Source organism: Scyliorhinus torazame, chromosome 7 (genome assembly GCF_047496885.1).
Source record: "Scyliorhinus torazame isolate Kashiwa2021f chromosome 7, sScyTor2.1, whole genome shotgun sequence".
In the NCBI taxonomy this organism is placed as follows: domain Eukaryota; kingdom Metazoa; phylum Chordata; class Chondrichthyes; order Carcharhiniformes; family Scyliorhinidae; genus Scyliorhinus; species Scyliorhinus torazame.
The window spans coordinates 206,420,585-206,433,393 of NC_092713.1; the positions used below are offsets into that span (position 1 = coordinate 206,420,585).

The 12,809-nt window shown below is 50.1% G+C and overlaps 1 protein-coding gene across 2 annotated transcripts in view; it reads left to right on the forward strand.

Annotated features, from left to right (window-relative positions):
- kdm3b (lysine (K)-specific demethylase 3B) overlaps positions 1–12,809 on the forward strand; it is a 215,795-nt gene that overhangs the window by 80,922 nt on the left and 122,064 nt on the right. For both annotated transcript variants that reach the window (XM_072512004.1, XM_072512005.1), the window contains exons 5-7: positions 7,786–7,910; positions 8,764–8,895; positions 9,356–9,455. In XM_072512004.1, the coding sequence (XP_072368105.1) occupies positions 7,786–7,910; positions 8,764–8,895; positions 9,356–9,455 (357 nt within the window). The remainder of the gene's footprint in view (positions 1–7,785; positions 7,911–8,763; positions 8,896–9,355; positions 9,456–12,809) is intronic.

Consider the following 12,809-nt stretch of genomic DNA (forward strand, 5'->3'; position numbering starts at 1 on the left):
ATAGCATTGGAACAGAAGAAACTGGTCCGACAGCTGCCGTACAAAAACTTGGTGTTGTTTTCAAAGGAGATTTGGGAAGCATATAGGGAATTACCATGAAATTGAATGTCAATGCTAACTCGAACTGAACTTCTGAAGGCCAAAACCGTTCTTTATGCTATACAACCAAAAGTCGAAGCTGACCTGGAGCATCTGGTTCGGGTACCTGTCCCTAACACGCGTCATTCCAGCGCTCAAGAAACAGCTCCATATGCACCTGTTGGATTTCAAAGTTATTGTTAACCCAGTGCTACGTGCTGAATAATATCCTCTTCCCTGGATTGAAGACTTTTTTCCTGGCCTGGTTGATGGATGGAAAATTCTTGACGTTGATCTTTGTGCTCTTCTCCCCACTTGGTTGTGCTGTTCATCTTAGAATCATAGAATCACTACAGTGCAGACATAAACCATTTGGCCCATCAGGTCTGCACCGACCCTCCGAAATAGCACACCACCCAGGTCCACGCCCCCACCCTATTCCCGTAATCCACTTACTCCACTTAACCTTTTTCACACTAAGGGGCAATTTAACATGGCCAATCTATCCAACCTGCATATCTTTGGAATGTGGAAGGAAACCGGAGCAACTGAGGAAATCCATACAGACACAGGGAGGACATGCAAACTCCACACAGTCAGCCACCCATGGCAGGAATTGAACCCGGGTCCCTGACGCTGTGAGGCAGCAGTGCCAACCACAACTTGTCGTGTTTTTGTTGGTTTCAGCAGATCAAAGTAAGTGTGCAGTTGCTGTACTGCTAGTAGGAATACTGGAGGTGCTCAAGTCATAGCATGTGGTGTGCTTCAAAATTCCACAGAATAGGCCTATCCCTGGCCTTCTCGCAAATGCACATTGCTGAGAAGTCCTAAGACTATGATGTTATCACAGCAAGGAATTGTACAGATATTGCAGTCTGCATTATGGAATGACGTCAGCCTCCGCCCTGCATCAGAGCAGTGAACCGGATCCTGAGTGGCTTGCCTGAGAGTTTGCTGCCACCGTGATAACATCATGGTTATGGATAAAATTGATGAGGATCATCTCAAGGACTTGGATCTCACCCTCATTGCCAGTTTATGTTTTTGGTCCTGGTACATTTCAAGATGAATCCGCATTCAAGCAGGCACAGGACCTGATTAACATTGCAACTGTTCTTTACTACTGCCTCAGTAGAACTTTAAAAAATTTTTTAGAGTACCCCATTCACCGTTTCAAATCAAGGGGCAATTTAGCCTGGCCAATCCATCTACCCTGCACATCTTTGGCTTGTGGGGGTGAAAGGCACGCAAACACGGAGAGAATGTGCAAACTCCGCACGGACAGTGACCCAGAGCCGGGATTGAACCTGGGACCTTGGCGCAGTGAGGCAGAAGTGCTAACCAGTGCGCCACCGTGCTGCCCATTGCCTCAGTAGAACTAATGAAAAATCATGGATCCTGCAATCCCCCACTGCACTGGCTTGCAAAGTACGGCAAGACAGATAAAACATACAATACAAAACAAGATCCACATGTTTTAAATGGTTGCCGGTTGTTGTGATTTTTGTTCCCATGTTGGTCTGTTTACTAGCTATAAATATGGTGGTTAATAAGGTCGCCTTTCGGCATCCGGTTGCGGCCATGCCTGGGTAGGTCGCACGTTCGGCAGCTCCCGCCGTGAACGGACTTTTGGGCCCTTTTAAGGAGCCCCAGCGGCACTTGGACGACGATTCCCGGTGTGGGAAGGCAGCAGTGAGGTTCCCCCAGCACTGTATGGAGTGGACCAGGAGCGGAGCGGTCAAAAAAGCGGCACTGGAAAAGAGAGGAGAGCGGGTGCGGAAAAGCAAGATGGCGGCGGGTGGAGACCAGGCAGCGTGGGCTCAGTGGTCCTGGGAGCAGCAGGAGTTTCTGAAAAGCTGCTTTGCGGAGTTGAAGGCGGAGATGTTGGCCCCTATGAAGGCGTCGATTGAGAGGCTGGTGGAGACCCAGAGGGCGCAGGGGACGGCGATTAAGGAGGTGCAGCAGAAAGCCTCTGATAACGAGGATGAGATCCTGGGCCTGGCGGTGAAAGTGGAGGCGCACGAGGTGCTGCACAAAAAATGGCAGGAGAAGTTCGAGGACCTGGAAAGCAGATCAAGGAGGAAGAATCTGTGGGTTCTCGGTCTCCCTGAAGGCGTGGAGGGGTCGGATGTCGGGGCCAGCGAGGATGTGGGTCACACATCAGGGCCGATACCACTATTTTGATACGCCGGATGAGGCGTGGACCTTCATCCAAAATGAAAAACTGGACTCGAATTAGTGGTTTGCGGCAGGTTATGGGGATGGGATGCTGGGGAGTGGGAAGGGGCGATTTGATTTGATGTGTGTGCTTTCTGGGTATGTGTATTGATTTGGGAGGGGCTGTTCCCCACGTTTGATGGGGGGAGTTGGGGCCGCCTGGGTCTTTGGGGATCGGGGAGAGGCACAGGGGGCGGGACCGGCCCAGGCAGGGAACGCGGGCTTTTTCCCACTCAAAAGGGGGGGGGCATGGCCCGATGCGGGGGGCAATACCGGACGGGAGCTCGCACAGGTTTGTGTGTGTGTGTGTGGGGGGGTGGGGGGGGGAGACTTCGAGGGGGAATTCAATCGGGAGATCGTCGGCAGAGGCGGGAGCTGCCGGGGTCAGCAGGAGTCAGCTGACTTACGGGGGTGCAGGGGGGCTAGGTAATTGCCTGGCCGGGGAGGGGGGGTGCGCGAGTTCTAGGTTGCTGCTGTACTGACTGAGGGGGAGCTGGAGGCAAGAGGGAGAGTCGGGGTGGGGGGCCCCCGGTTTGGGGGGCTGGAGAGTGCGGGAGGCATGGGCACATGGCTGGCCTAAGAAAGAAGATGGCGAGTCTTCCGATCCGGCTGATCACGTGGAACGTGAGAGGCCTGAATGGGCCGGTCAAGAGGGCCCGGGTGTTTGCGCACTTAAAGGGACTGAAGGCAGACGTCGCTATGTTGCAGGAGACGCACCTGAAGATGGCGGATCAGATCAGGCTGAGGAAGGGATGGGTGGGGCAGGTCTTTCACTATGGGCTGGATGTGAAGATCAGGGGGGGTCGCAATCCTGGTGAGCAAGCGGGTGACTTTCGAGGCGGTGAGCATTGTGGCGGATAAAGGGGGCCGTTAAGTGATGGTGAGTGGTAGGCTGCAGGGGGCCTGGGTGTTGCTGGTGAATGTATATGCCCCGAATTGGGACGATGCAGGGTTCATGAAGCGCATGCTGAGCCGGATCCCGGATCTGGAGGCAGGGAACCTGATAATGGGGGGGACTTCAATACGGTACCGGACCCTGCACTGGATCGATCTAGATCGAGGTCGGGCAGGAGGCCAGCTGCGGCCAATGTTCTGAGGGGTTTTATGGATCAGATGGGGGCAGTGGACCCGTGGAGGTTTGCCAGGCCAGCGGCGAGAGAGTTCTCCTTTTCCCATGTGCACAAGGCCTATTCATGGATAGACTTCTTTGTGATGAGTAGGGCGTTGGTCCCAAGAGTGGAGGGGACGGAGTACTCGGCCATAGTGATTTCGGACCACGCCCCCCACTTGGTGGAGCTGGAGTTGAGTGAGGAGAGGGGTCGGCGCCCGCTGTGGCGCATGGATGTGGGACTGCTGGCGGACGAGGAGGTCTGTGGGCGGGTCCGAGGGTGCATTCAAAGGTACATCGAGGCCAATGATAATAGAGAGGTACCGGTGAGTATGGTCTGGGAGGTGCTGAAGGCGGTGGTCAGGGGAGAGCTAATCTCAATCAGGGCTCACAGGGAAAAGAGGGAGAGGATGGAGAGGGAGAGATTGGTGGGGGAGATACTGACGGTGGATAGGAGATAACGCGGAATCCCCTGCAGAGGGGCTGCTGAAGGAGCGCCGGAGCCTCCAAACTGAGTTTGACTTGCTGACTACAGGGAAAGCTGAGACCCAGTGGAGGAAGGTGCAGGGGGAAGCATACGGGTATGGGGAGAAGGCGAGTCGGATGCTGGCGCATCAGCTACGTAGGAAGGAGGCGGTTATGGAAATTGGAGGAATCAGGGACAGAGGGGGGAACACGGTGCGGAGTCCAGCCAAAATAAATAAGGTCTTTCGGGATTTCTGCAGGAACCTGTACAAATCAGAACCCCCGGAGGGAGGGAGCGGGGGGGGGGGGCGGAATGCGGCGGTTCCTGGACCAATTGAGGTTCCTGAGGGTGGAGGAGGAACAGGTCGAAGGTTTGGGGGCCCCGCTCGGGATGGAGGAGCTGGTTAAGGGGTTGGGGAGCATGCAGGCGGGCAAGGCCCCGGGGCCGGATGGGTTCCCGGTCGAGTTCTATTGGAAGTTTGTGGAACTGTTGGGTCCGTTGCTGGTGAGAACCTTCAACGAGGCGAAGGAAGAAGGGATTTTTCCCCCAACGATGTCTCGGGCATTGATCTCGCTTATCCTCAAGCGGGACAAGGACCCGCTGCAGTGTGGCTCGTATAGGTCGATTTTACTCCTCAATGTGGACGCTAAGTTGCTGGAGAAGGTCCTGGCCACTAGGATTGAGGATTGTGTCTCGGGAGTGATACACGAGGACCAGGCGGGGTTTGTGAGGGGCAGGCAATTGAATGCAAATGTGCGGAGGCTCTTGAATGTGATCATGATGCCCTCGGAGGGGGAGGCGGAAGTGGTGGCGGCAATCGACGCGGAGAAGGCCTTTGATCAGGTGGAGTGGGAGTACCTGAGGGAAGTGCTGGGCAGGTTCGGGGAGGGGTTCATAGGGTGGGTCAAATTGTTGTACCAGGCCCCGGTGCCGAGCGTATCGACAAATCGGCTGAGGTCAAAGTACTTCAGGATGTACCATGGGACGAGACTGGGGTGCCCCCTTTCCCCCCTGTTTGCCCTGGCAATTGAGCCACTGGCCATGGCACTAAGGGAGTCTGGAAATTGAAGAGGGTTGGCCTGGGGAGGGGAGGAGCATCGGGTCTCATTATATGCGGATGACCTGCTTTTGTATATCGCGGATCCAGTGGAGGGGATGGCAGAGGTCATGCAGACCCTTAGGGAGTTTGGAGACTTCTCGGGATACAAGCTCAATGTTGGGAAGAGCGAGCTCTTTGTGGTGCATGCGAGGGTTCAGGAGAAGAGGCTGGAGGAGCTGCCGCTCACGAGGGTGGAGAGGAGTTTCCGGTATTTGGGTACCTAGGTGGCCAAGTGTTGGGAGGTCCTGCATAAGCTCAACTTGGCGCGGTTGGTGGACCAGATGGAGGAGGACTTTAAGTACGTGTTGCCACTCCCCCTGGCGGGCAGGGTGCAGTCCGTTAAGATGACGGTCGTCCCTAGGTTCTTGTTCGTGTTCCAGTGCCTGCCTATTCTATCCCCAAGGCCTTTTTCAAGCAAGTGAGCAAAGAGCATTATGGGGTTTGTATGGGCAAGTAAGACCCCAAGGATTAAGAGACTGTTCTTGGAACGGAGTGCTGGCGCTTCCGAATTTGTGTAGCTATTACTGGGCAGCTAATGTGGCAATGATTCGGAAATGGGTAATGGAGGGAGAGGGGGCGGCGTGCAAAAGACTAGAGGTGGCGTCATGTGTAGGTACTAGCCTGGGGGCACTGGTGACGGCATCGTTGCTGCTACCGCCGACGCGGTACATCACAAGCCCGGTGGTGGCGGCGACATTGAGCATCTGGGGGCAGTGGAGACGGCACAGGGGTGAGGTGGGGGCCTCAATCTGGTCCCCGTTACGGAACAACCATAGGTTTGCACCGGGCAGGATGGATGGCAGATTCCCAAGTTGGCATCGGGCGGGAATTAAAAGGATGGGGAACTTATTCATTGATGGGACTTTTGCTAGTCAGAGGGCGCTGGAGGAGATATTTGTGTTACCCCTGGGAAATGCATTCAGGTATATGCAGGTTAGGGGTTTGTGAGGAGGCAGGTAGGGGAATTCCCGCTGCTGCCTGCCCGGAGGATACAGGACAGGGTGATTTCGGGCGTGTGGGTCGGAAAGGGTAAGGTCTCGGCGATATACGAGGAGCTGCAGGAGGCGGAGGAAGCCTCGGTGGAGGAGCTGGATGAGGGCCTGTGGGCTGACTCCCTGGGCAGGGTTAATTCCTCCTCCTCTTGTGCCAGGCTCAGCCTGACCGAGTTTAAAGTGGTGCACAGGGCGCATATGACAGGGGCGAGGATGTGTAAGTTTTTTGGGGTAGAGGACAGGTGTGTGAGTTGTTCGGGGAGTCCAGTAAATCACGCCCATATGTTCTGGACGTGTCCGGCGCTTGCAAGGTTTTGGAGGAGCTTCGCAAAGGCGATGTCCAAGGTCTTGGATACTCGGGTAAAACCAAGCTGGGGGATAGCAATATTTGGGGTGTCAGACGAGCCGGGAGTGCAGGAGCCGAAAGAGGCCGGAGAAGGATCTTACTAATGTGGAGGGATGCAAAGCCCCCAAGCTTGGAGGCTTGGATCAATGACATGACGGGGTTTCTCAGGTTGGAGAAGATAAAGTTTGCCTTGCGAGGGTCTGTGCAGGGGTTCTCCAGGCGGTGGCAACCGTTCCTTGACTTTCTCGCGGAACGTTAGGTGGAGGTCAAGAGCAGCAGCAACCCAGGAAGGGGGGGGGGGGGTTTCGTGTTTTGGTTTATGTAAGGGGCGTTTGCCCCATTTTGTTCTTAATTTGTTAAATCGTTTAAGGGTTAGAGGATGAAGTTGCTTTGTTTGTTGGCGTATTGCCCTTTTTACTTTTCTTTTGTATATTTTCTTTCCTTTTTGGAGTGTTTTGTAAAAATTATTGAGAACTTTTGAATAAACATTTTTTTTTTTAAAAAAACAATAAGGTCGCCTTTCTTAATCCTAATTATGAGTATGCTTTCAGAGTCGCCAGGTATCTCTCTATACCGCCACAAGGTTCAAACCGATCAAAGAGCCAATACACCTGTTAGTTAGTTCAAAGTCAATGGTATTTATTTACACACAGTCTGATTTACTCATGCACAATAATACTACAAGCTAAACTATCTCTATCGCTAACACCTATACTTAACTTTGGGTGCCCACTTAGGTCAGAGGAACAATGGCCGTTGTTCGGATCTGAGGCTGTTGGGTTCGAAGAGGTAACAGGAGTACAGCTAAGGTCGTCCGTCTGGTAGCGAACGTTGACCTTGAACTTACTTGCTTCTGGTGATGCTGGTGGAAGGGTCTCTCCGCTTGAGAGCCGAATCCAAGAGAGCGAACCTTTGGCGCGGGTTCCTTCTTATACTTGGAGGGGCTTTGCGTGCTTCTAGGCAGGCCTTAAACTTGGTCCCAATTAATTGGGCAGCTTCTTGATCATTGTCATCGATCTAAACCAATAAAGGGGCGGTGCCTTGATGGCTGGGCATGTCCTAGGTGGCCGTTGGCCTTGCTTTGTTTGTGTCTTTTGGTTGGGGTAGTGGCGCCGGAATGTCTGAGATCGTATCGGATACCTGAGCATTAGTCCTTTTTTCCTCGGAGATGGGCCATCAATATGTAAATCAACCCAGAGTTTCGATTCCGTCTGCAAACTGCCTTCCAAATATACATTCAGGCTCTGTGTCTGCTTGTTGCTTTGCATTGTCCATATTTCCCTATAGGCTCTGGGAGTGTCCATTTTGTATACTGAAAGTGGCCATCCCAGATGGCTACATCCAGCATGGCCATGCGCAATTTTAAAGGGCACGTTGATTGCTTTGTTGCAACTTTCTCTATGGGTTAGAATACTGGCTAATTATTGTGTTTTCCATAAAAAGGTTGCTTTCATTTTACTGCTGCATTATGTCTTTTAGGCCCATACAGTTTGCAGGGACATAGAGTAAAGATCTACCAACCAGACTCTTCAGAAGAATGGATCTTTGCGGTTGTTGCACATCATGACCCTGCTACGTGCACCATGGTGGTCACCACAGAACAGGTACAATGTGGTGCTGACTTTAAACATATGTTATAGTTTGCCTTCCCATTTGACGTGTTCCACCCAGAGGTACAAATCTGTGTTTCCTTTGGCTGGCGATAGCCAGTCTCTGGCTTTAGTTGGATCTTGTGGGCATTGATGTTTTACCCTGAGGGATGCAATGGGGGGTGAGGGATGCAGTGGAGGGTGACTAACGTTATTTATGTTGGCACTAGAGAAGTCTTTGTCCACATTCTCCTTGCCTGGGATTTTATGTGGATATTGGATTTTGAAGGCCGTAAGATAGTAAGGGGAGGAGTGATGAAAAATGTGAACAGATGTTAACATTGAACCAAGGAGCATACTACCCTCAGAAATAAGAGAGCCCTAATAGAATAATTATGGATGATGGAAGCACCATAGTTGTTCTGCAGATCATGAGGCTGTTGTGGAGACCATTCAAGTCAAGAAGAAGGCAACTGTACAGCAGCAAGCTACTGGGCTATTGTTGCAACTATTCAAATTATTTTTACTGGCCAATAAATATTTGGTGTTTGATATTCTGTCTTTATCAAATTTTGCTGCAGGTCCTTGACGATTACCAAAAAGAGTTAAAAAAGCAGAGTTCCACAAGAACAACATTTATTTTCTCTCCATTCCCCACAAAATCCTTAAAAAGACTTTCCAGACCAGCTTTAACGCTTGAAACTGTGATCACATGATATTGATTTCACAAACTCAGTTAAAATGGGATTCACATCTAATTTGGCAGTGGCTCTGTCTTCAGATCACTGTCAATCTTGGGCAGTAGATATCTCATCATATTTAAGGGCATATAAGTATGTTTCTGTTGCTGACTTGTTTTTCATAATAGGAACAGCAGACAAAGACTGTTGATCCTTTGCGGATTTATATCACACTTGTGGATGAAGTGCTTCAATTACTGAAAGGTGAAATTGGGATTCTATGTAAAAGCATCGAGCCAAATGAAAGCAATGCAGCAATGGTGAGTGATATCAGTTCTTATTGTAATCTTTGGTCTATACGCACATATCAGGTGGTGACCTGGTGTTCTACTTCTGCTACGACTCGTAATGAAGCAATATTGATGCTCTGTGATGGTATGTACTTATAAGCCATCGTGCACTTTTCTCTCCACACAGTAATAGCTATGATTGTATGATATTCACTGATGTGATCAAACTTGAAATAAGTTTCACATAGCCTGATTGCTCAAGGCAGAGTGTTATTTATAGTATAAATATCAGGTTTTGGTTTGATCCTAGTTGACAGTGTTTAACATGCTCTGTGTTCGGCCGCTAAACTATTTTGTACTGGTAGTGTTTCAGCTAATGGGTGTTGGGGGAATCTGTGAAATATACCTCTTATTAATTGTGTGGAGTTCCATTGTTGGCGTTTGGGGAAAAGGCAGCAATATAATCTTGTTCATCTTTTCAATTCTACAGGTTGCTCAAAAACAAGTATCTCAAAACTCCAGAAGCAGACGCAAGAAGGGAGTTGAGACCAGTCCACCTTACAGTCCAACTAAAGAGACCGATGACAAGGGTGAGGCACGAGCTTGTATTAGAACTAAGGAGTACAGCATCGTTGTGGGTTTGAAACTACAAACTGGGGTAGGAGAGAGGGAATTTGTCCATGGTTTGCATTGACAACTAAGCAAATAGTTCTTGGACTATGGTTATTAAATTTAGCAAATATAAGCACGTGCCCAGGGTCTCCAATCTGAAATTTCAGAAGATAACTGCAATATCCCCGAAGGAAAACCATGGGCGAGATTCTCCGACCCCCCGCCGGGTCGGAGAAGCGCCGGGGGCTGGTGTGAATCCCGCCCCCGCCGGTTGCCGAATTCTCCACCACCGGATATTCGGCGGGGGTGGGAATCGCGCCGGTTGGCGCCCCCCCCCCCCCGCGATTCTCCGGCCCGGATGGGCTGAAGTCCCGCCGCTAAAATGCCTGTCCCGCCGGCGTAGATTAAACCACCTACCTTACCGACGGGACAAGGCGGCGCGGGCGGGCTCTGAGGGGGGGGGGGGCGGGGAGGCGGCGCGGGGCGATCTGGCCCCAGGGGGTGCCCCCACGGTGGCCTGGCCCGCGATCGGGGCCCACCAATCCGCGGGTGGGCCTGTGCCGAGGGGGCACTCTTTCCCTTCCGCCTTCGCCACGGTCTCCACCATGGCGGAGGCGGAAGAGCCTCCCTCCACTGCGCATGCGCGGGAATGCCGTCAGCGGCCGCTGACGCTCGCGCGCATGTGCCGCCCGGAGATGTAATTTCCGCGCCAGCTGGCGGGGCCCCAAAGGCCTTTCCCGCCAGCTGGCGGGGCGGAAATTCGTCCGGCGCGGGCCTAGCCCCTTAAGGTTGGGGCTCGGCCCCCAAAGATGCGGAGCATTCCGCACCTTTGAGGCGGCGCGATGCCCGACTGATTTGTGCCGTTTTGGGCGCCAGTCGGCGGACATCGCGCCGTTTCCGGAGAATTTCGCCCCAGGTTCTCATTGCAGAAATTGTTTTTATTGTCAGACAACAGCATAAATAATCCAAAAGTCAAAAATAGAGGAATCTGACTACCTTGCAGATGCCCCAAGTTTCGGTATAGTATTCAGCAACCCTGGTTTGAAAGCCTACAGCATTGCTTCCCCAAAGTTTTCCAATGTGACCATATTTAATGCCTCAGGCTATGAGCAAACCTAAGTGAATATATGGGAGGTATGAGTGCTGTTGAACAGGTTTTCAGTAGAGGAGGGAGGAGGGGAGGGTTTGACTGCAGGGGCTGGGGGGAATCTACAGTTGTTGGAGGAGGTGGGAAGAGTTTAATTAGATGGACATGGAGAAGCTTCAGTTGCTGGTTGGGGTGGGAAGAGTTTGATTGGTTGGCCATGGGGGAGCTCCAGTTGCTGGGAAGGGTGGGGGAAACAAGGGTTGATTGTTGAGGAAGTTGACAAAAGGCAGTGTTTCTACAAAGAAACGCAAACACCTGCCTATTCATGGGCTTTATTTGCAGCAACAATTGGGTCTCTGAAAGAGCTGTCTATCAAGTCACACACCCCAATATATTAATCATGGGTGACTTTAAACTTCATGTAGATTGGGAAAATAAAATTGGCAGAGGTAGCCACAATGAATAATTCCTAGAGTGCATTCAGGACAGTTTCCTAGAATTTAATGGTGTGGATGAAAACAACAACTATCACTAGAGAAAATGTACTCGGGGAAAATAAATGGGGCTAAAGGTTAAAGTCCCCTGGACCTAATGGGTTGCATCCTAGAATATTAAAGGAAATAGCTATGGTCATAATCTTCCAAGAAACCTTAAATTCTGGTAAAGTCCCAGAGAATTGGAAAACTGCCAATGTAACAAACACACTGATTCAAAAAGGGAGGGAGACAAAAATCAAATAACTATAGGCTAATTAGCTTAACATCTGTCATTGGGAAAATGTAATATAATCAAGCAGAGTCAGTATGATGTCATGAAGGGGAAATCATGTCTGACAAATCTATTTAGACTTCTTTGAGATGGTAACAAGCAGAATAGATAAAGGGAACCAGTAGATGCATTATTTTGAAATTCTAAAACGTCTTCACTAAAGTAACGCATAGAAGGCTACTTAATAAGAGAGCCCATGGTGTTGGGGGTAGTATATTAGCATGGATTGATAACTAATAGATGGCAGAGTTGGGATAAGAGGGACATTTTCAGGATGGCAACCTGTAAATAGTGGAGTGCCACAGGGATCAGTGCTGGGGCCACAATTATTTACAATATCTGTTCATGACTTGGACAAGGGAAGTGAATATACTCACGCCAAATTTGCAGTTGATACGTAAATAGGTGGGAGGAATGACACACTGAGGGATATAGCTAGGTTAAGTGAGTGGACAAAAACTTGGATGTTTAAGGTGGAATAATGTGTTTAAGATAAAATAACGTAAGATGGAATAATGTTTAAAATGGAATATAATGTCAGAAATATGAAGTTATGCACTTTGGTAGGAAGAATAAAGGAGCTGAATATTATTTAAATAGAGGAAAAACTGCAGAAAGCTGCAGCACAGGGATTTGGGGGTCTTTGTGAATAAATCACAAAGAAGCAAGCTTGCAAGATCAGGTAATATGGGAGGCAAATGGAATGTTGGTATTTATTTCAAAGGGAATGGAGTGTACAAGAAGAAAGTCTTGCTAAAACTGTGCAAGGTTTGAGTTAGAGCACACTTGAAAATTAAAATTGCTTATTGTCATTATTGTCACAAGTAGGCTTCAAATGAAGTTACTGTGAAAAGCCCCTAGTCACCACATTCCGGCACCTGTTCGGGGAGGCTGGTACGGCAATTGAACCCGTGCTGCTGACCTTGTTCTGCTTTGCAAGCCTACTGTTTAGCCCACTGTTCTAAACCAGTTCCATTCTATAAGTATATATGTGATTCTAGAAGTATATAAAAAGGAAGAGTGTAACTAAAATCATTGTTGGTCCTTTAGTGGATGAGATTGGGGAGTTAATAATGGGGAACACAGAAATGGCAGAGACACATTCAATATTTTGCCTCCGTTGTCATGGTGGAGGACACTAGAGCCAATATTAACATAATGCAAAGGTTGTTGAGAAGGTGGAAATTAAAACAATCGTCATCACTAGGGAAAAAGTACTGAGCAAGCTATTGGGGTTAAAGGCAGACAAGTCCTCAGGGCCTGATGGCCAACATCCTCGGTTCTGAAGTGGCAGCAGAGATAGGGGAAATGTTGGTTAAAAGATTCCAAAGTTCCCTGGATCCTGGAAACGTTCCAGTGGAATGGAAAAGTGCAAATGTTACGCCCCTGTTCAGAAAGGGAGAAAGGGACTTCCGGGTGCGGCGATGATCAGCTAAGTCGCACGTTTCGGCAGCTCCCGTTGGAACGGACTTTTGGG